The sequence below is a fragment of the Chiloscyllium plagiosum genome, unplaced genomic scaffold (genome assembly GCF_037043375.1).
Source record: "Chiloscyllium plagiosum isolate Xiang-an unplaced genomic scaffold, Cpla_swu_hap1 HiC_scaffold_1, whole genome shotgun sequence".
Classification (NCBI taxonomy): domain Eukaryota; kingdom Metazoa; phylum Chordata; class Chondrichthyes; order Orectolobiformes; family Hemiscylliidae; genus Chiloscyllium; species Chiloscyllium plagiosum.
The window spans coordinates 21,934,812-21,959,370 of NW_028270139.1; the positions used below are offsets into that span (position 1 = coordinate 21,934,812).

At 41.9% G+C, this 24,559-nt stretch overlaps 1 protein-coding gene across 8 annotated transcripts in view; it reads right to left on the minus strand.

The window, feature by feature from the left end:
- The window catches only part of slc2a9l2 (solute carrier family 2 member 9, like 2), a 388,528-nt gene that overhangs the window by 355,317 nt on the left and 8,652 nt on the right, over positions 1 to 24,559 (minus strand). For 6 of the 8 annotated variants that reach the window (XR_006312847.2, XR_006312845.2, XM_043698097.2 and 3 more), the window contains exons 2-3: positions 9,818 to 9,909; positions 344 to 442 (exon numbers count right to left, since the gene is read on the minus strand). Coding sequence is in view for 6 of the 8 variants with exons in the window: in XM_043698089.2 (XP_043554024.2) it covers positions 344 to 442; positions 9,818 to 9,909 (191 nt within the window). In the remaining 2 variants the exon portion in view is untranslated. Of the gene's footprint in view, positions 1 to 343; positions 443 to 9,817; positions 9,910 to 19,246; positions 19,338 to 20,792; positions 20,917 to 24,559 lie in introns of those variants that run through there. The other 2 variants (XM_043698107.2, XM_087979944.1) reach the window with 2 other exon arrangements.

Below are 24,559 nucleotides of genomic sequence, written 5' to 3' on the forward strand. Positions count from 1 at the left end.
TTTATACTCAGTATTAAAACAGAAAACAACTTGGATTAAAGAATATACTAAATATCCCCAGGAGATTCACAAAGTAATAAAGGAAAGAAATAAACAAATGAACAAAACAATGAGATGTTGGCGGGGGGGAAGCATACAGATGTAAAGGTTAGGTCAGAAAGGCAGTTTTTTAGATGGGGAATGATGTTGAGAGTGAGACATTTTAGGGAGAGAATGCCAGACCTTTGGATTTGGTTGACTGAAAACTACCAGCTGTGATGATGGGAAGGAAGGTGAGAATGCACAAAAAAAAGGGTACAATAAAGTGATTCTTGGCCATTTTCTATGTTTTTGTTGCACTTACCACTGTTGGTGCATTTACTACTGACAGGTTATAGCCATACAAAAATGCTGAGCCAAAAGCTCCAACCAGTGAAGCAACTACAAGATGGCATGTCAATACCTGGGAAAAAAAAAATATCCTGTTAAAGCATTTTCCATGTTTCAGCATTGTTTTGAAATTCCCAAATAGCTTTAAAAGTAATTATATTTATGCATTAGTTAATATTAAATATTTATTCACTAAATGGAAATACATACTGGCGAATCATACTCCAATAAATATTACTTATCTGGAATCTGTGATTCAATATTATCTACATGTTATAACCACCAATAGCTGTCAAGTTTGCATGACCTATGTCAGATAAGTTAATAATAGAATAAAGCAGCCAAGCCAGAGGAGAATGAAATGGTGAAGGTGAAACACAAGCCAAAGTTATGTTGGGATTTTCAAGGTCACCCCGAGAGCATGATTTTCAAAGGAGTGTTCCACCACCTTTAGGATGCACTGTGGTTCTCAAAGTGTGGACTAGTGGCAGTGGAGTGAGGCCACCCTTTTTCTCCAATTAACCATTTAGATACCATGAGAAGTTTGTTAATGGGCAGGGAGAATCAGAAAGGTAAAAACAACGACTGCAGATGCTGGAAACCAGATTCTGGATCAGTGGTGCTGGAAGAGCACAGCAATTCAGGCAGCATCCGAGGACAGGCAATTTTGAAAGCCCAGGTCTGTGAATACAAGCTGGTGGGTGTATTCACCATCAGGTTCTGTGCAAGGAATCATTTATTTCTGTAGGACGACTTTTGTCAGTAAGGACTTTGGCTCAGTTGAGAGGAATAACTTTTAATTTACAGCTTTGTTCTGTCTGCATAGTGAGTCTGCCTCTGATGTCACACCTCTACAAGGAGACAGTAAACCAATCAAAGCCTGCCTTTGACTGTCACAATTGGTGGGCAGATCCATTCTCTGGCAAAGACTGGCACCATTAATGAGTCATTTCTGACCTAATTAAAGGAACCTCAATTATCCAAATACCAATTATCCGAAAATCAGATTATGCAAAGAGATCTCAAGATCCCAATAGAAACATTATATCAAAGACGTGTCTTTTGTTTACAGAGATTAACAGGCACCATCTCCAAATGACTGACCTCCCGCCCTCTCTCTGTCCCAACACTTTCCCCCTGGAGTTCTACACAAGCGTGTACCCTAAACCCCCCCCCTTCCCAAGATAATCTCTCCAACATTATCCCGTACAGGGCAAACGTGTAACCTGTCAAAAAGTCGCACTAAAAAGTTGTATGTGTGTGTGCGCGCACGCTATTTGGAGATTTACCCCACAAAGGCAGCAGCGGCAGCCATCTTGTTGTTGGTGTCCATTCCAGCTGCCCCAGAAAGGGGGCGGGGGTGGACGGGGGCGCGATGTTGGACAGGGTTGGGGGGCAAGGGCAGGTGGGGGGCAGTGTTAGATGGGGATGGTGTGCAGGGGTGGTGTTGGACAGTTTTGGGGGTGGACAGGCTGGATGGGGTTGGGGCGGGGTCAGGGCTGGACGCGTTTGGAGGTGGGGTGTAGGGGGCAGTGTTGGACGGGGTTTGGGGGGAAGTCAGGGGGCGGGGGAAGTCAGGGGGCAGTGTTGAACATGGTTTGGGGGGGTGTTGAATGCAGTTGGGGCGGGGCAGAGTTGGACAAGGTTAGGTGGTGGGGCAGGCGGTGGGGCAGGTTGGATGGGGTTGTGGCGGGGACGGTGTTGGAAAGGGTTCTGGGGGCAGGGTCTCACACGCTGTGAAGCTGCCTTGCTTCCTGAACGTGGTGCAGACTTTAAAAACCCTGAGCCCCAGAGGAAAGGCATTTAAAATCGATTAACCAAATAATCAATTATCCGAACGTAATAGTGCCCTCCCATCTCGTTAGGATAATCGAGGTTCCTCTTGTATTTGAACGTAGCAGTAGTGATCTTCTCACTGCCCTAGCCCAACATCTCTTTTCCTCAGTTTATCTCTCTTTATCTGTTACCCTCCTTTTCTACACTTGCTCTGCTTCATTCACAATTTCTAAATCTTAGTGGTTAATGATAATGGTGCAATCAATCATTCATTGAGGTACTAGATGCCTAGTTGCACTCACCATAGCATTTCCAGCAGCTAGCATTCGGAAATGAACCATAGATGATAAGAGAAACAAGTATCAGGCATTATTAATGATTCCCCATGAGCATAGGCAATCATAATGGAATAAGTTATCATAATCATGATGAAAGACACAAGCAAAGCAAAGATCAATGTAACACATTGGTAAAAGCTACCTGTGGGGAAATGAGACTGCAGCAAGGGATGATAAGCGAAAAAATAATTTTCACAGACAAAAATGATAGAATCGCAGTGCAAAATGTTCAAGAGATGACCAATAATGGTCAGGACGAATATATTCCACTTAAAGACAAGCTACCTAGTAATGGAACACCAACAGATAAATGAAGTGAGAAGCAAAAATTAAAGACTATGATAATGATATACACAAAAGACATAGAAATAGAGTTTCTGTTTTGTAAACAGTGATTCAGTTCCCGTTGCGCTCAAATCCGCTTGCAGATCATCATATGTAAGATCTTCCTTGAATCACTAGCACATTAAAAATAAATTATTGTACAAAACGTCAATTTAAAATTATTCCTAGATATATTTAAGAGTGCTAAGCAGGAAAGTTTAATTAACAACTGAAAGTGGGTTTGTCACAAAAGTGAGCATTTGCCATGACATCACCTGATTTTAACTGACTGAAAATGACAAAAAAAATTATTTTCCAGTTAGATTTGGATACAATAGTCAGTTCCTGAGTATTAGGATGCATAAAATAAATTCAAATGTTAACAATTTTCAGTTAGCAGAATTCCTTGTAGAACTGTAATTAATTCAAACATGCTATTTAGAAAAAGAAACTTGCAAAAATATTGCAGAAACTCAGTTACATTGAATGCAATTTGTACTTTAAATTTGGGTGATCCTTTGTACTAAATATATTGATATTGGGTAAATTGCAACAAAAAAAAGTATACAATTAGACAGAAACTCCAGGTAATGTACAATAAAAGAAAAGGATGATAATGGGGAGTTCAAAGAGTTAGAAAAGTTAAAAAAAAGGAAGAATTCGGAAAGCAGATGAGTGTTTCAAGGTGAATTAATTAAGGAATATCAAAATAAAGTATTCTACAGATAGATGAATAAGAAAAATAAATTCAGATTGTAAAGGGTGATTTTATCAGGTTTTATGCCTGTTAAAACTGATTCAAGTTTTGAAGAGGTAGCTGAAGTAGGGGATAGGGCAAAGTCTGTGACTAATTATCTATATGGCCTTTCAGAAAGCATTTGACAAGGTGTTTCAGAAGAGAGGATTGACTAAAGTCAAAGCCCATGAAATTGAAAACAATTATTTACCCACTTAGGAAAATCAGCTGAGCTGTAGAAAATAGTAGGGATGAAATGGAAAGTGCATGAATTGGCAGAATTTGTCTCATGTGGATCTTGGAGTTTCAACTATGAACCACATTTGGTGTCAATTAAGGATTGGGAGTTACAGACCCAAGTTTTAATTATAACACAACAGCAGCAATATTTTAGAACATATAAATTAAAGCATAAAATTAAAAGAATCAGAATCTCTACACTGTGTAAACAGGACCTTCAGCTCAACTAGTCCACACTGACCCTCTGAAGAGTAACCCACCCACCCTTTTCCTCTATCCTATACCTTGACTAATGCACCTAACCTACACATCCCTGAACACTATGGGCAATTTAGCATGGCCAATTCACCTAAACTGCACTTCCTTGGATTGTGGGAGGAAACCGGAGCACCCAGAGGAAACCCACGGAGACACGGGGAGAATGTGCAAACTCCACACAAACAGATGCCAAAGTTGGAATCAAACCTGGATCCCTGGCAGCTGTGCTACCACTGAACTACCGTGCTGCCCCTGTGACCATAAAACACCTTATAGAGCCTCAAAAGTACATCTCTACTTTTGTATTCAAATCCTCTCAAAATAAATGCCTTCCTAACGATTGACTCAACTTGCAAGTTTACCTTGCAAGAATTCTGGACTAGAATTCAAGTCTCTTTGCACTTCAGACTAAATTTTCTCCCATTTAGAAAAATGGTCCATGCCTGTATGCTTCCTACTAAAGTGCATGACCTCACACTTTCCCATGTTGTACTCCATCTGCCACTTCTTTTCGCACTCTCCTAACCTGTCCAAATCCTTTTGAAGCCTCCCTGCCTCCTCAATGCTACCCGACCCTCTAACTATTTTTGTATCATCTGTGAACTTAGCCAGAACATTCTCTGTTCCTTCATCTAGAATGTCAATGTATAAAGCAAAAAGTTGTGCTCCCAACATGAAGCCTTGCGGAACACCACTTGCCACCAGCAAATGGTGAGAAGAACCCTTTAATCCCCACTCTTTCTGCCAGACACCTAGGCTTCTATCCATTCTAGCACCTTGTTTCTGACACCATGGGCTCTCATCTTACTCAGCAGACCCCTGTGTGGCACCTTGTCAAAGACCTTCTTGAAGACCAGGTAGATAAGATCCATTGGCTGTCCTTGGTCTAACCTGCTTGTTACTTCCTCAAAGAATTCTATCAGATTTGTCAGGCATGACCTCCTCTTGATGAAACCAGGCTGACATTGTTCTGTTTGCTGTTCACTTCCAAGTATTCAGAAATCTCATCCTTCACAATGGATTCCAGGATCTTATCCACAATTAGGTTAGACTAATCGGTTTGTAATTTTCTGTCTTTTGCCTTACTCTCTTTTTAAATAGGCCAGTTTTTCTAGCAGTTCCTTCTTAGTGGTAGCCACCATACTCAGTTCTGCCCCCTCACTCTCAAATTTTTAGGATATTATTTATATCTTCCACTTTGAAGGTTGATGTGAAGTAATTATTCAGTTCCTCAGCCATTTCCTTGTTCCCCACTACTATCTCTCCAGCGACATTTTCCTGTGGCCCAATATCCACTTTTCCCCCTTTATATATCTAAAGAAACTGTTATAGTCTTCCTTTATATTACTGGCAGCTTACCCTCATATTTAATCTTCTCCCTCTTTTTCTTTTTTGTTGCCCTCTGCTGGTCTTTGTAGTCTTCACAATCCTCTGGCTTCCCACTGCACTTCACCACATTATATGCTTTCTCTTTTGCTTTTATGCTATCCGTGACTTCGCTAGTCAGCCATGGTTGCCTCATCACCCTGTACCATGCTCCTTTTTCCTCAGGATGAATCGCTGTTGTGTTTCCTGAATTACACCCAGATACTCCTGCCATTGCTGTTCCGCTATCTTTCCTGCTAGGATCCTTTCCCAGTCAATTCTACCCAGCTCCTCCCTCATGCCTCTGGAGTTGCCTTTATAGAAGGAGATCTAAGTATTAATACATTGGCAGATGATGGTGTAATAAAGATGCTACTCAACTAGTATTCAAGAGGCTGAGGTTAATGTTTTGGGGACATGGGTTCAGCTAATGAAATTTAAATTCAATTTATAAAACAAAATCAAGACTATAAGGCTAGTTTCAGCAATGGTGATCATGAGAAGTATTGACTTTTTTGTAAACCTCGAAACTGGTTCACTCATGTCCTTAAGGGAATAAAATCTAATGTCCTTTGCAAAGGCACTTTCCAGCAGATGGGTGACAGTCTCAATCCTCACCCACGCCCCCCTCCCCAACCCCATCCCGGGCAGTTGCTTCGAAGGCAGCATGTGGTGATGCAGACCAACTGGGCATATATGAAGGATCGCAAAGGTGGGTTCCCTTCTCACCACCAGCCAATGATGTCATGGAGCTCATTAGAGAGTTCTGCCCAATAACTTTGACAGTCTGCTCAGGAAACCATGTGACAGGCTCTACCCTCTCCTTTTCCAACAGAGTCTCGAGGATCCTAAGTACTGACCACTTCCCGGTGGACTTGTGGTCAAAAAGGTGTTTTCTTTGCAAATTTCTCTGCGGAGGAGAGGTGATAGTGGTTTTTATTGAGGTTCATCCTGAGCAGCTCTGTGATGTGAGACTCTGTGCTCTACGGTCTGTTCCCCAGGATGCACACCGAAACAAACGGTGGAGAACCACCAATTCGTTGAAAGATGCTCTTTAGTCTACCCAAAACCTGTTGGTCTTCCAAAACAAGGAGTTGACCCTAACTGAGTGTTGCAGACTGGCACATTCCAAGGTCCAGGACTATGTGCTGAGGGACACATTAAAATTTGGGGCAGCTGCTGCCAGGGGGCAGAGGGAAAAGACCACTATCTGAGGTCTTCCTGCTGAAGGTAAATGGGGGTTTGTTCACTTATTAGACTAGTGTCTCAAGTATATGTAACCATTAGTAGTGAAAGCATTTGCGAGGTCTGTGGTTTTTTTTCAATAGAGTTGAAGTTCAATATTTCACTTTATTTAGTTGATATGCAGCTGTACAGAACCAAACTACATTTGCGTTTACACACACAGATTGTTTTATGAATAAAGCATATTTTGAAATTAAATAAAGGAGGAAATCTACTATCCTTTCCTGGTCTATTACACATATAATGTCAAAACTTAACCACATTGCTGTGGGTCTAAGTGTTTTTTGAAATTGTCTCGCAAGGCACAGAATTCAAGGGCAAATAATGAAAAACTAGAAATAGTGAAGATTTAACTGGATTTGAAAGCCCTGATGTACGTATCTCAAAATGTTATGGGCAGGTACAGAAAATAACTACAAAGTTAAAGGATTGCCAGCCTTCATAGCTAGAAGATTAGAATGCAGGATGATCAAAGTTTTGTAAAGTCTTGATCAACCACCGCTGAAATATTCTGTTCATTTCATAATGAAGATCAAAGCACAGTGTTAGGAGACAATGAGTAGAATGAACAGGAACAGAGAATAGTGGTTCAAGGTAGCCATTTTAGATGGAAGGTGGTCAGAACTGGTGTTCCACAGGGATTAGTGCTGATTCCACTGTAATACAGCACTTACATAAGTAAACTAAATTTGGGAATCAGAAAATACAACTAGAAAATTTGCAGATAGCAAAATTGGGGGCATAGTTCATGCTGAAGAAGAAGGAGAAAGAAAAACACAATGCTATGAATAGGTACAGAAAATGTGTGTTTTGTTAGTCAATGAATCTCTGTGTGAAGTATTGTATTTTGGAAGGAAGTTGTGGATAGTGACGAAGGATGTAGTAGGTTGCAGAGAGACATAGATAGGATGCAGAGCTGGGCTGACAGGTGGCAAATGGAGTTTAATGTGGACAAGTGTGAGGTGATACACTTTGGACGGAGTAATTGGAATGGGACACCCGCATCAACCAATCCAACCGCCCCGTGGCTGAACACTTTAACTCCCCCTCCCACTCCGCCAAGGACATGCAGGTCCTTGGCCGCCTCCATCGCCAGACCATGGCAACATGACGCCTGGAGGAAGAGCGACTCATCTTCTGCCTATGAACCCTCCAGCCACAGGGGATGAATGCGGATTTCTCCAGCTTCCTCATTTCCCCTCCCCCCACCTTTTCTCAGTCCCAGCCCTCAGACTCAGCACCGCCTTCTTGACCTGCAATCTTCTTCCCAACCTCTCCGCCTCCACCCCCTCTCCGGCCTATCACCCTCACCTTAACCTCCTTCCGCCTATCGCATTCCCAACGTCCCTCCCCCAAGTCCCTCCTCCCTACCTTTTATCTTAGCCTGCTTGGCACACCCTCCTCATTCCTGAAGAAGAGCTTATGCCCGAAACGTCGATTCTTCGTCTCCTTTGATGCTGCCTGACCTGCTGCGCTTTTCCAGCAACATATTTTTAAGGAGTAATCGGAATGCAAAGTACTAGGCTAATGATAAGATTCTTGGGAATGCAGATGAGCAGAGAGATCTCGGTGTCCATGTACACAGATCCCTGAAAGTTGCCACCCAAGTTGACAGGATTGTTAAGAAGGCATACAGTATTTTGGCCTTTATTAATAGAGGGATTGAGTTCCGGAACCAGGAGGTTTTGCTGCGGATGTACAAAGCTCTGGTACAGCCACACTTGGAGTATTGTGTACAGTTCTGGTCACTATAAGAAAGATGTGGAAGGTTTGGAAAGGGTGCAGAGGAGATTTACTAGGATGTTGCCTGGTATGCAGCGAATGTCTTACGAGGAAAGGCTGAGGGCCTGGAGACTGTTCTTGTTAGAGAGAAGAAGGTTGAGAGGTGACTTAATAGAGACATACAAGATAATCAGAGGGTTAGATAGAGTGGACAGGGAGAGCCTTTTTCCAAATATGGGGACAGCAAACACAAGGGGACATAATTTTAAAGTGAGGGGAGAGAGGTATAAGACAGATGTCAGAGGTAGTTTCTTTTAAGTAGTTATTGGACAGGCATATGGACGTACATGGAATAGTGTAGGTGGGATGGGTTTCAGATTAGTATGACAGGGCGGCGCAACATCGAGGGCCGAAGGACCTGTACAGCGCTGTAATGTTTTATGTTCAATATGGAGCCCACATATTGCTCGAATAGAAACTAAATGGAGCAGGAAAACAAAAAGGAATCTGAAGGTGCAGAAGGTTAGATAACTAAAAGTTTTTTTAACAATTTAAAAATTGTGAATTTGTGACTTCCTCTATTGGGATTCACTTCTGGGGGTGAGGACTGAAGACTTTCAAAAAAGGAGTTAGATATAGTTTAGGGCTAAAAGAATATGAGGAGAAAGCAGGAACAGGGCACTGAGTAGGACGATCGGCCATGATCCTATTGGATGGCGGTGCAGGCTTGAAGGGCTGAATGGCCTACTTCTGTTCCTCTTTTCTATCTTTCTATTTTCCTAAATGGAAAATGTTTACTTTAAAACTTGTCCAAGATCTAGGATATGCATTGGATTCCCTAAAATGATACCGGAGAGATTATATTCATTAGATAAGGCCTAAAATCTGTGAAATCTTTCTCTATAAAGAGGGGGGATTGACCTGATTGAGATCTTTATATGTATGTTTATGTTTGAGAAGGGAACCCACCTGTGCGATCCGTTATATGTGCCCAGTTGGTCTGCATCACCACACACTGCCTTTGAAGCAACTGCCCAGGATGGGGGTGGGGGTGTTGAGGATTGAGACTGTCACCCATCTCCTGCTTGAAAGTGCCTTTACAAAGGACACTAGATTTTATTCCTTGAAAGGACATTAGTGGACCAGTTGGATTTTTACAAAAAAGTCAATACTTCTCATGGTCACCATTGTTTTTGGAAGCATTTGATGCAGCAGATGTTGAGAAAATGTTTCTACTTTTGAGAAGTCCAAAAGTGGAGGTCATTACTTTAGGCATCATTGCCATATTGGCTGTGATTTATTTGGTAGTTCTCTCACCTGAGTAAGATGATGAAATTCAAATCTCACTCCAGAAACCTGAGTACAAAATTCTAGTCTAGTACTCCCAAACTGTACTCAGCAAGTTCCTCAAACCTGAAAAGAAAGGCAAAAAACCCGTACTTACTTTTTTAGCTTGCGTATTATCTGTCACCATTATGTCTGTGCAATTACTTGTGTCCCCCTCACTGGTTGGCATTGTGCAGGATTGCGCCCTTTCTGTACAGAAAAGGAAACAAATGATATAATATTAATACACAACAGATATTGAACTGACAAAAACCATCTACAAATGTATGCACTTCTCTACAAGCAACGTTCTTCTTCATATACACGTATCTTTTCCTTTCTGTGCTTACAATAGAAGCACAGGAGGAGTTTTCGCAGTCAAAGGAAGACAGATTTAGATTCATATGAGGAGTAAAAATCACATTGGATCAAGATTTCAACTTTATTCTGCTTCTTCCGGGTTTCATCCAGGGGTGTTTGAATGCATTTGGAAAATCCCTCCATGGAATTTTCAGGAAGATAATTAAATTATTCAAAAAAAAACACAACCATCTTTTTAATCCTGCATTCTGACTTAAAGGGCTATTTCTTGATTTGTCAGAAACTTAATGCAATCAACCAGGTGAATGGAAAGTGGGGAGAATTTCTTTAAAACTCCAGCTGGAGAATCTTCCATCGGGGAAACTGAAGGGCCACTGCCAAGGCCAGGTAAGCGCTCCTTCCTAGAGATTGCTAACATTGCATGATAATATCTTTGAAAGTCACTTCACATCATTTGTCTTCAGTGATGTTTCCCTGCCGTCAGCCGTCATTGCAGCATGGGAACAACCTTTACAGTTCTATTCTTCACTTTGGGTAAAGAGGAAGAGGGCAGCAACATGAACACCAGCAGTAGCTGGAGAAATACAAGCAGCAGCAGTGCTTTCTCCAAGTCACACGCTGCTCCACAGGACAGATGAGATGGACATAGAGAGCAAATGGAAGGCAGCAATCCTTCTGACATGGGATCTACAGACATACGATCTGCTCCTTCAATATGTTTGAGTGACAGAGGCTCAATTTCACAGCAGATCATTGCTATTTGGTGAACAAGACTGCCTTCCCAGTGGTTGTCCTAATTTACATTTCCCTATTGAGCATGGAAGATATGGAAACTCAGCACGGGAAGTAGTCCCCTTGCTTACTGGTCAAGACATCTACATTCAATAGATACACAATTTGTCTAATGATCCAGAGGAATTCACCATCTTCAGGAATGAGCAAAACATGGCCAACTTGGCTGTGTCCCAGTTGCCTCAGGATTGGTTTCAGTCATCACAAAGTCCTTAGACAGTTTTGGGGATATGACTAAATTCTGTTGATCATGACTGAGGAGAGACATCTCAAATGATGGTGACATTTTTCTAGCAAGCCCTCTACTACTGAAGCCACGCTCCCGGAGGATCTGAAAGTCTTTAGTATAACCTGTGTGTAACAGTGGTGAGGGAACATATAGTGAAAAGAAGAGAGGGAAGTAAAATAAGAAGAGAAGGAGGAGAGGACGATGACAACAAGCTATCCAGGTTCTTCACTAATGTCAAACCTTTCTCAGTTAATGTTTCAATCGTTGACCTTACAGACAAGGAGTCATAGTATTGCAACATGAGGTTCATTTAGTTTTAACTGCCAAATTATATTAATAAACAATAAATAAACAAGTAATAAATAAGTTTATTACACACAAGAATACAATTATAGCAGTATTAGATGATAATAACTGCTTGAAAAGATAAATCATAAACTTCTCACACTCACTATACTAATAGGTGTTTTGTAATGAACATTTAGACACATAAACACTCTTCACGAGTGGCATGGTGGCTCAATGGTTAGCACTGCTACCTCATAGTGCCAGGGACCTGGGTTCAAATACTGCCTCAAGCAACTGTCTGCATGGAGTTTGCACGTTCTCCCTGTGTCTGTGTGGGTTTCCTCACACAATTGAAAGATGTGAATTGGCCAAACTAAATTGCCCATTGGTGCATTAGTTGGGGATAAATATAGGGTAGGGGAATGGGTCTGTGTGGGTTACTCTTTGGAGGGTTGGTGTGGACTTGTTGGGGCAAAAGGGCCTGTTTCCATACTGTAGGGAATCTAATCATTACTGAGAGGAGAGTATTATGGCCAGAAATAGACCAAAACCGACTCTGGTTGAAACAGTCCTAAGTAATTTAACAGGTGCCAGATAACAGAATGAATCACTCCACATGTTCATTTTTGAATTGTATGACTGGAATCCTTGCCCAAGCCAGCGGAATAAAAGTCCTCTCAACTTCTATTTCATTCTGGCCTGGAAAGTGGTGGGGCTTAATTTGAAATTTCCCACGTGAGATTAGAGCAATGTGAGGGACATGTCCAGTCATGAGAAGCAGCATTCAATCTTGATGAATGTTAACAACCAGGAGTGAAAGCAACTGTCTCGCAATTGAAGTTATGCAGAAGATCACCACTAGGGGGCAGTCTCTGGCACAGGGTGAATGGGCACATGGGGCTGGGGAGTTTATGGCAGGAAAAGCTTTTATGTAGAATTCAAAGGAAAACTCTTGTTCTTCCTAATCCACAAGTGAACAAACACTAAACAATACCCATCTGACCACATATCCACAATAATGACAAAAAACTGAAAGAACTGCAGGTGCTGCAAATCAGAGAAAGATAGAAATTGCTGGAAAGGCTCAGCCATTAACGGAGTTATCAGAGTTAATGTTTTCAGTCAAGTGACCTTTACTCAGAACAACAATAATGATAATTTAAAAATACCAAATGGCTATAAAAGATTTTGAGACATCTTAAGGATATGAAAGGCATGATGTAAATATAAGTGGAATATTCCAAAAAGGGGACATATTGCTGAAGATTTTGGTCTTGCATTCATCTGGACAAATGCAAGAATACAAAATTTCAAGCATTTACAACGCTTAGACAACAAGACAAAAATGGCCCCAATTGGTTGGCAATATGACTCTTTTATGTGAAAGTGGGTACTGCTGATGCTGGAGATTAGAGTCAAGATTAGAGTGGTGCTGGAAAAGCACAGCAGGTCAGGCAGCATCCGAGGAGCAGGAAAATCGACATTTTGGGCAAAAGCCCTTCATCGAGGGTGGAGAAATAAATGGGAGAGGGGCTGAGGCTATGGGGGTAGGTAGCTAAGAGTGCAATAGGTGGATGGAGGTGGAGGTGAAGGTGATAGGTCAGAGGGGAGAATGGAGCGGATATGTGGGAAGAAAGATTGACAGAGGGGACAGGTCATGAGGACAGTGCTGAGCTGGAAGATTGGAACTGGGCTAAGGTGGGGGGAGGGGAAATGATGAAACTGGTGAAGTCCACATTGAAGCCATGGGGTTGGAGGGTCCCAAGGCAGAAGATGAGGCGTTCTTCCTTCAGGCGTCGGGTGTTAAGGGAATGACGATGGAGGAGGCCCAGGAGCTGCATGTCCTCAGCAGAGTGGGAGGGAGAGTTGAAATGTTCGGCCACGGGGCAGTGGGCTTGATTGGTGCGGGTGTCCCGGAGATGTTCCCTAAAGTGCTCTGCAAGGAGGTGTCCAGTCTCCCCAATGTAAAGGAGACTGCATCGGGAGCAACAGATACAATAAATGAATTGGTGGATGTGCAGGTGTAACTTTGATGGGTGTGGAAGACTCCTTTGGGGCCTTGGACTGAGGTGAGGGAGAAGATGCTGAGGTGAGGGGGAAGGTGCAGGTTTTGCAATTCCTGTGATGTCAGGGAAGGTGCCAGGACGGGGAGAGAGTGGGTTGGTGGGTTTGGGGGGGTGCGGTGAGGTGGGGGGATGTATGGACCTGATGAGGGAGTCGCAAAGGAAATGGTCTTTACAGAAAGCGGATAGGGTGGGGAGGGAAATATACCTCCATTTGTAGATGGCAGAAATGTCGGAGGATGATGTGATGTATAAGGAGGTTGGTGGGGTGGAAGGTGACGACCAGGGTGGGTTCGGTCATTGTTGCAGTTGGAGGGATGGGGTTCAAGGGCAGAGGTGCAGGATGTGGATGAGATGTGTTAGAAGGCATTATCAATCATGTGGGAGGGGAAATAGTGGTCTTTAAAGAAGGTGGCCATCTGGTGTGTTCTGTGGTGGAACTAGTCTTCCTGGGAGCAGATGCAGCAGAGGCGGTGGAATTGGGAATAAAGGATAGCATTTTGGCAGGAGGCAGGGTGGGTGGAGGTGTAATCCAGGTAGCTTGGGAGTCAGTGGGTTTGTAGAAAATGTCAGTGTTGAGTCGGTCACAGTTGGAGATGGAGAGGTCCAGGAGGGGGAGAGAGGTGTCAGAGATGGTCCAGGTGAATTTAAGGTTGGGGTAGAATGTGTTGGGAAGTTGATGAACTGTTCAACCTCCTTGTCAGAGCACGAGGTGGCACTGATGCAGTCATCAATGTAGTGGAGGAAGAGGTGGGGAGTGGTGCCAGTGTAACTCCGGAAGATAGACTGTTCCACATAGCCAACAAAGAGACAGCATGTCTGGGGCCCATGCAGGTGCCCATGGCTACCCCTTTAGTCTGGAGGAAGTGGGAGGATTCGAAGGAGAAGTTATTGAGGGTGAAGCCCGCGAGGCTCACAGCCTCATTCCTGATGAAAGGCTTTTGCCCGAAATGTCGATTTTCCTCCTCCTCGAATGCTGCCTTACCTGCTGTGCTTTTCCAGCACCACTCTAATCCTGACTCTAAACTTGACTCTTTTACTGAGGTGTAACTGTGGAGAATGGAACTGGGAACTGCATGCTCCTCAGCTCCGGGCAATTCAATTAACATTGCAAGTTATGCCTTGACTTTGCAGAGAATGGGGTCCTGCTTGTAACAAGCCACACTATGAGCTCAGATGTAAATTTGGTTGTTCATGTATAGTTATAAACATGCAAGTATGGTTTGGGAAATGCTGCCCGAATGCAGAATTGTATCTAACAATAGGCATTTTAGTTTTGGATTCTGTGAGTATGACCTGGATAAATGCAATTGTTCAATTTGTTCAGCCAATTACTGGGATTTACACCCTAAATACCTGGCATTGCAATGACACTGAAATTCATACATAACATTGCTCAATCATGTGCTAGACAGAATATTTTTCTGGAACGAAGACTACAACCTGTTACATTAAACTATCAGTAGCATAGCCACTGTGTAGTAGGAGAAAGAGAGTTTCTCCATGACAACACCTCAGCCAATTAAGGTTGACAGCACCTTTTCTCTTGTCATTTATATTGTAGCATCCATTTAAAATTGGCATTCTTGCGTTAGTCCTGATGATTAGATTAGATTCCCTACACAGTTTGGAAATAGGCCCTTTGGCCCAATTAGTCCACACTGACCCTCCGAAAAGTAACCCACCCAGACCCACTTCCCTTTGACTAATGCACCTATCACTGTGGCTAATTTAGCATGGCCAATTCATCTGATTTGCACATCTTTGTGAATGTGGGAGCACCCAGAGGAAACCCATGCAGATATGGGGAGAATGTGCAAACTCCATCGCCCAAGGCTGGAATTGAACCTGGAACCATGAGGCAGCAGAGCTAACTGCTGAGCCACCATGCCACCTCTATGAGTGCAAGACAAAAAACCTTTGACAACATCTCATTTAGCAACATCCAAGTTCTATATTTCCAAATGCCTCTTTAAATCCAAGTTCTTACTTTAACAAACAATAAAGTTTTTTTAAAAAATTTCTAGTGTTAGCTACCCATTCATGCTGAAGAAGTGTAGAACCATCTGCAGCAACATGGAGTGACCCTGCTATACACCATATAATCTACCTTAAAATAATGAGAGAAGTATCCAAAACAAATTTGTCAATAAGTGATGCAATATTTAAAACTGCTAAATGAAATTTTCATCCTCAAGTGGTTAAACCTGCCAGCTCACCTTCATAAACTTTAACATTTCAGTTACTTGGTTAACCTGGTGGCAAATCAATTCTTTAAGATGTACAAAGGTCAAATGCAGTTACTGATTCAACAGTAATTGATAGGCTGCACGTGAAACATTTATCCTTGCAAACAAAGTAAAGCAACATGAAAAGTTACAAACTGACCAGTGGAATTTTTATACTACTTGTTAGCCAGGATCTGATACTTCAGGGTTTTACTAAGACTACGTTGTTCACAATTTCTCCTTTGCTAGTAATGTTTCCTTCACTCAAACGGAAACGCTAACAACTACTGGAATCATTACTAGTAAATGACCAAGTGAAAACTGCTTACAGGCTTGACGAGAAGCATTTACTGTATTGGTTGGAATTTAGACCAAGAACAAGGGGAAATTTTCCTCAACATTTGCTACAATTAGCGTAATGACAACAATTTGCTGATGGCAGTATCAACCATATTGCATTGCTTAACAAGTATATTCCATGAGACTTTGGACTTCCAGGATGGTAGGTAGTATTTGCCGGAAACTGATTGCTGCCTACACACAAAAGTTAACCTTTACTATTCTAGATCAAGTTCAATAAGTAATTAGAAACAGAATATAGGAGCAGGAGTAGGTCATTTAGCCCTTTGAGTCTGCTCTGCCATTCATTATGCTCATAGTGATTAAATGTATATTTGTTTTTATATACTTTTATCTTTTGTACTCATTAACCTGTTAGAATTGAAACTATAATAATATAAAGTCTTCACAATAAGTGCGATGAGTAACTTTGTTTGACCTCACCGCTGTCACTCTCCACTGCTTCGAAAATAGTCTACTTATCCAATATTAGATAGTGGAAAGAAATGACTGTTCATCCACTAACTGCAATAACAGGAAAACCAAAGCCATTATCTCTGGTCACTATCACAAACTCGATTCCCTGCTCATTCGGTGTCTCTTTCTGGCAACTTTCTGAGGTTGAATCAAACCACTCACAACCATAGGGGTTATATTTATCTCCATGCTGAGCTGCAGAGTTACTCTGATCAGGATATTTCCGAAGTGAGGCTACGCAATTGCCTGCACAGTTCCCCCAGCTCATGCAGACTGGTCACAGTGTCCACTTTCATCAGAATACCTTGCAACTCACAGGCTCCACTTGCCTCAGTTTTCCAATTATAACACCAATTGTAACATCTGTTTGAAGTCCAGTTGAGCTTCAGCGGGTGTTTTTGCATAGTCACATCATAAATCCTGCATCCTAGATGGACCTTGTGCATCTCAAGCAAATTCACAGGCTTCTGCCAGTCATCGTAACCCAGTCATAAACTCTGACATGGATTCCCCTGGTTCTTGAAATGCCAAGTAAAAGTGATAACATCTCAGAATTAATGGAGGCTTGGGGTCATACTATTCCTTAACTATGTCAATTAATTCTTAAAAAGGTTTTAGTGTCTGGTGACTCAGGAAAAGTTAGGTTGCTAACAACAGAAAAAGCTGCAGCTTCACAGGCCGTCAGGAGAATAACGCATTCTTCATCTGCCAAAATGTTATTCGCATGGAAAAAAAAACTATTCTTTCCACAAACTGGGCCCAGTCCTCCATGCTAGCATTGAATGGGTCAAGCTTCCCAAACAGAGGTATGACATAAGAAAGTGCTTACCCCAACTTCAAAATGCCTGCTGAGAGAGACAGAGAGAGAGAGAGAGAGAGAGAGAGAGAGATTCTTCTGAGAGAGAGAGGTGCTTTACTCATCACCCCTGACTTAACTCTTCAGAGGCCAGCATTCTATCATCAATCACCCTTTATTTATAAACGCATAGCCTTTGTCAATGACACTGCCTTCACTCAGTCAGGCATTCAGCAGACCTAATATCCCTGATATTCATCCTATTGTCAGCCAGGGCTCCCTAATTGGACCAGGTTAACAAGCTCCAATCAGGGACCTCATTCTATGGGTCTAGCTGTGACAAGATCATTGTTACAAACTTCACAGACCACACCTCAAAGGCAACACCAAAACCATTTATTTCCATCTTCATGTGATCACCTGATTTTTGCTCAGCATCAGTACAGGTTCTGCTGAAATCTTCATCCCAGTTGTTGTTATCTCTACACTCATACATACTTTTGGCTGGCAAGTTTTAGTTTCTGAAAACCTAATGGTCATCGGCTGCCTCAGTACTAACTCACACTGTGGCCTGTTTACAGATTCCAATTGCACACCCACCGACCTGTGTTTACTCCCCTAAATGAGGGCTCAATCTTAAAATATTCATCCTTATTTTTTAGATTGTTCTATGAGCTCATCTCTCCCTGCCTTACAACCCTAAGATATCTGCTCTTCTCCATTACTGGCCTCATTAGTAGCTACAGTTTTAATCACGTCGACATTTTTTTTAAAATCATGCAGTATCTTTCTATTTGATCATGAACAGATAAATTAGCAACCACCCAGAAAAGACCCTGCTTGGTGCGATGAAGGAATCTTAATGGTGGATAAGTAAACTGGAAGAGTTTAAATACATACCCCCAGCTGGTTCAGTGTTAAAATTGCCCCATGTCTCATTGCAATCGCCATTATTACAGAGATAAAGAAATCCTAAAACAAGAAATAAAATAGGCCCTAACATCACAGGTTTTATCTCCCACAAACAGGATGGGCTGTTCAGATTTAAAAATCTCAAATTCAAACCCAATCCCCTTTGAAGCTTTCCATTTCCAGTTTTGAAAGAGACAGGATAGGAACTGGGCAACCAACAACTTGCAGAAAGTGGGTTTTGTAATTAGATCAGAGCTGAAAATGTGTTGCTGGAAAAGCGCAGCAGGTCAGGCAGCATCCAAGGAGCAGGAGAATCGTGTTTCGGGCATGAGCCCTTCTGATCTCCAGTATCTGCAGTCCTCACTTTCTCCTTTGTAATTAGGTATTATAGTGTACAAAGTTAAAAATCACGCAACACCAGGTTATAGTCCAACAGGTTTAATTAGAAGCACTAGTCTTCAGAGCACTACTTGATGAAGGAGCAGTGCTCTGAAAGCTAGTGCTTCTACTTAAAACTGTTAGACTATAACCTGGTGTTGTGTGATTTTTAACTTTGTACACCCCAGTCCAACACCAGCATCTCCAAATCATGACGTATTGTAGTGTGCCTCACTGTTGCATGTTAAACCCAGGCTGGCCAGGTTTCAAAGGATTCCGGAAACCTGCCAGTGAGAAGTATGCATGTGGGACAGCAGACTCATAGCACTGCATGGGGGACAAGAGGAGAAGGGATGTCTCATCACCTTACATTGCCGCCCCCGCCACCCAACACCCCATCACCCTCATCCCTTAACCTGTTTCTCTCCCTGTCATCAAGTCCCTTACACTAACAGTCCCCCTCACCAAACCATTACCGATGAGCAGACACCCACTCCCACTATAACCAACACTGCCAAGTAATTCAACACCCATCGTCCACACCATTATGTAGCTATCAATGACTTCATTTCCTGCAATCAGACCCATCCAATGGTCAACAACCTCCTAATTAAGCACCCAATCTCTGTAATTGCACCCCTCCCCTATCCTCCCAAGGCACACTGTACGCCCACAAACCTAAACCACCATCTTTGTCCTGCCTTGCTTGCAGCAGGAAACACACCTTGTGACTTTTTCTGGAGTATTTCTCATCCATCAGATCAGGACTATCCATGACAGTATGTAATGGAGGCAGCAGACATCTCATCCACCAGCTGGAGAGCAAACCCAAAGACAAAAGAAAATCTATTAAAAAGCTAGAGATTCTTGGAAATTAATGCACTGGCCATACTGCCGCATTTTGAGTTAGTATACAAAATATGTTGGACTATTTTGCTTCATTCACAAGTTTTAGTGGGTTATTTTTCTTCAGGAAAGTCTCTATTCTATTTTAGAGAAGGCCAGGAGACATTAAGGGGGCACTGACGGCCTTGTTCAGAACCAAGGTACCCCGAGAATCATCCAGAGCTACCAGCCAATCAGAAGCAAGACTCTCTTTGGGAACACCAGCACCTCTGGGGAGGTGGTGGTTGCTGCCAGTATGACACCCAGCCAAGGTTCAGGATCATGACAGAGTCCCAAGGCACAGGGGGTGCTGGCAGGTGGGTTGGAGGAAGGGGCACTAGCAGAAATTTCAGAGGAGTAGCTATCTGCAGTCACCCTCCTTCCTGATGTTGGGTCCCTTGTTGGGGTTCTTAAATGTGCAAGCCACCTGGGAGCCTGCAAGCAAGTCTACAAAAAGTTTGCTTGTTATTACCCCAGAATGGGCAAAAGTGAGAAAGTGAATTCCTGACTGATTTTCTTGCTCCTTGGATGCTGACTGACCTGCTGTGCTTTTCCAGCACCACACTCTCGACCATAATCCCAGGATGGTTAAGACACTAGGCACCTCGGGTTAATTCCAGAATGAAGGCCAGCCACAGGCTCTCTCGCAGTAATCGGGGTGAAGATGGGAAGGTTACTTCACCCTCTCATCTGATTCAATGTCACCCTTTGCCAAACTCACACAGAGGGGCAAGACATTAACTTATACCAATTCTGAAGAGGAAGTTCCCGATAAAACTCTGCCCCCATCGAGTTAAAGTCACATCAGCAGGCATTAAAGGTTTGCCCATATGATCACTGAACCACCCCACCTCCTCCCAAGACCATCACTCTGAAGAGATAAGTACCACTGAGGATTAACCTGATCCACACCCCAACATGCTGAAGATTTAACCTGTCTACTGAGAAGTTACCCTGACCAAACCCCAACCTGAAGATTTAATCGTACATGGTTAAACTGACCCACATCCTGACCTGCTGAAGATTTAACCCTTACATTGAGAGAGTTAACCTGACCCACTCCCTGACTTGAAGATTTGACCCATACACAGAGTTAACCTGACCCACCACAATGTGCTGAATACTGAGCCCCCATCCCTCCCCACTGGCTAGTTAAATGCTCCCCCTCCCAAATCTGTGCATTAAGCAAGCCCTCGTTAGAGGACATAAACAGACTAAATCTTGTTGAATTTCACCCCTCCAGCTGTTGAATTGAACAGCCAGAGTTCTAGGACCCTGACTGGAACACTACCTTGGTGCTTGGCATCCCCAAAACAAAGCGTCAATATAACAGAAAATTTTAAAGATAACAAGAAAAATAGTGAATAATGAAAAGCTGAGCATACATTCATGGACAAACTTCAACGATCAGGTTGCACAGTCCAATCACCTCTTCAAACTGCTGAAAACAAGATGTCACTAAACATCCTAAAGATTATATATCAACACCACCTGGTTACTAAGCAAGTCACTACCCTGAGGGATAAACTATAAAAGGTCATCTGTTCACTTTCAGCAGGTCAAAACAGGGCTATCAATCATTAAACAACTGCAACAGAACTAAGCACTGATTCACTTAGGAACCAAGCCCAAATCACTATGAAAATGCAACTTAAAAGCAGCAAATGCCAGACAAGCTCAACAAGTGTGGCAACATCTGTGGACAGAAGTGTTAACTTTTCAAGTTCACTATGATTTATCTTCAGAATTTCCTTGGAGTTTGGTACGTGGTCTGAATTAGTTTAGGTAGTAGGCCTCCTTGTTAGGGATCACCTGACCAGCTATGCACAATGAGTAACATTTACTGAAAATTAAAGTGTAGATTGACACAGTTATGTTCACTTCCACATGAAGCATAACATTTGTAAATTCACTCTGACATCCAAGCAAAAATCTGCATTCATCTTGTGAATTGACCGTCACTACATCTCCAACTCCGTAGTAATAAGAGGCAGGGGAATAGTCAGCCCCTGTGGGCTGGAGAGTGTTGCCTGGGAAGTAGAAGGAGCTGATCCTGCTGGGCCATTGGAAATCAGTGGTATAAAATATTATCCAGAGGCAAAGGATACACTGCAGCCTTTCTGGCCCCAAAAACAATTCTCATCACTTAAGGATTTCCAAAGGTAGAGAGAAACATGAACATACACATAGCAGGGAAAAATTAACAAGGTGGTCACTTTTCTCTTGACAAAGTATGAACTAATAAAAAAGGTATATAAAATTCTAATAAATTTTAGTAGAGGCAATATAGAGAGAGTGTTTGCCCTTGAGCGGTAGCAGAACTCGAGGCTATCTGAGATAGTCAACTAGAAATCCTAAAATAAATTTAGAAGAAACTTGTTCATTCAAGGCAAACCAAGAATATGTCATAATCACCAGGCATGTCCATGATATGATCAGCAAACAAAATTGCTAATTTTGCCCTTCTGTTTAATTTTAACTTTTTTTAAAAAGCTTTTTATCTTCAGCACAATACAGACTCCATGATATTGTGTTGAGTATTTATCTTAATCTAAGATCAACCTAACCTACAGACCCCTCAATTTACTGCCATCCATGTGCTTGTCCAGCAGTTGCTTAAATGTCAACTAATGATTCTGACTCTACCACCTCTCAAAACCTGCTGCTTAGAAGTCTAACCACTGGCTATTAATAGTCAGGTTATTTTGTTTATTTAGTTAAAAACTCAAAACAATTGTAGGTTAACTTTGCAGAATCAAAAGATACAACAAAGCAAAGAAGTCAGTTACATTGAACTTCATTGAAGTTCTTCCTTCTGTCTGCCATCTCTCTCCCAAGCTTGAATTCTCACACCTCTCTCATGTATTTCAAGAGTCTCAGCATATCCCTCTGTAATCCAATTAGAGCGTGCAGCTGTACAGTCAATTTACATGTAGCATTGGATCTTAGCCTCTTCAAGTCTGGTTCAAAGCAGATTAGATTCTTGTTGCAAATCATCACAATGTGCAACTCACAATTACAGGGAGCTGTTGACCCAAATAGTACAGATATATTTTAAAAAAGGAAGAGATATAAGCATTTGAGGAACAAGGGAAGAATGATTGAACTCTAACTGGTGTTACCTCCAGTGGTCTTTGTACTCAGCTGGTTAAGTGACTTCCCCTAGTGCAAATTTACAGAGCTAAAATGTGCACACAGAATACGATACAAATTTCCCACCCATAATAGCCTGGAGTTCTGTTCACAGATACGAATCTTCCCTGAAATTTGATTAAACAATTCCTCCCTGTTCCTTTTCAAGTAGTCAACAATTCTCAGGGAACCCATTTGTTTCCACACTCAACTGCTTTAACTGGGTTAAAGAGGTGGATGGTTAAGTGGCTTAGCAATTCAAAAACATTCATGATGTGGAAGTGCCAGTGTTGGACTGGCTCCTCCATCTGACGAAGGAGCAGTATTCCAAAAGCTTTGGATTTGAAGTAAGCCTGTTGTACTATAACCCGACGTTGTGTGACATCTGATATAAATATTCAAGGAGTGTAGTATCAGATTTGTAAAATTGAATGATAAATTTTTTATTGTGTATTAATGTCCAGAATGTATTTGTATATTCCAAATATTGCAAAGAAATGTAAAACTTTGTGCGTATTAAAATACTGAATAAAATCTACTAGTATTCATGCAAATGTATTCATGGTCACAACAGCTTGCATCCAAAATGTACATCTGTGTAACAAAACTATGACAACAACATAGAACGTCCCAAGATATTAGATGCCAAGAAAGGAAGAATTAGATGGGACAACTAAAAGCTCCAAAGATGAAGATGAGAATTTTAAACTGGAAGCATCTCATGCTGAAAACATACTGCAGGTCAGGTTGATGTGGATAAGCAATCTCCTCCAGCACAGTAGAGCATCACTGAAGCCAGAACCACAGAGATTTTGACAAATTTGGAATTTGTGGATAGTGGATGAGGGTGACAAGCAAGGTGAATATTTGAGTAACAAAGGTGGGACTCGATGCAGGCATATCTGAAGGTTTCAGTAACAGGGAAGCTGACATAAGACTGAAGATAGGCATCAATGCAAAGGTGGAAAACTTGGACCAAAAAAAAGTACCAGACCATTCCATGTTAAGATTAATTTTGTGTAACTAGTCTGAAAAGAAGAACAATTATCCATGTATACCTTTCACATCCCACGGTGTCCCAAAGTATTTTACAGCTCCAGAATTACAAAGGTGTCTTATGAACAAATGCAACAGCCCACAAGTAAATAAAAAAATGCTTTTACTTTTCACTGAACAAGCAAGTGTTTAGCATATTATTGAATACCAATCAACTCTGATGATCCAGCAGTCCCTCTGTATTGCACTTTATCAAAGATGTTCAGATCCTAAGTAAAATCTTCCAATTTTCTAACTCAAATAAAAGCTGGTTTAAAAATAATGAAGCTCTGCAAGGGGTGGAAGGACAGAATAACAAAAGGAGCAAAACAGACACTCAAGCTAAATTCAAGGAAAATAAACTTGATAAACATTACTTAAAAACCATGATGTGTTGGACTAGGGTGGACAAAGTTAAAAATCACACAACACCAGGTTAATAGTCCAACAGGTTTGTTTGGAAGCACTAGCTTTCGGAGCGCTGCTCCTTCATCAGGTAACTAGTGGGGCTGGATCATGAGACTTATAGCAAAACTTATAGCAAAAAATCAGTGTCATGCAATTAAGACAATAATAACAAACCTAGATTGCTGATCATGAGGTCCAAACTAAGTTTCTTCAAATATATTGTTTTAATTGCATGACACTGTGATCTTTTGCTATAAATTCTGGGTCTTATGATCCTGCCCCACTAGTTACCTGATGAAGGAGCAGCACTCTGAAAGCTAGAACTTCCAAATAAACGTGTTGGACTACAACCTGGTGTTGTGTGATTTTTAACTTAAAAACCAGGTATTCTTGAGTCTGCTTTTTGAACCCTTACTCAAATACCCAGATTAATATAACTTTGAGGAGAAGAACCAAATACTTACTGTGGTCAAACTGACTTACCACTGGGAATCAGAAATTAGTTAGCTTTCTTCACTGAAAGTAAAAGTTCACAGCAGCTTTTTCTATAAAATCTGGATGATGATCAGCAGTCAAC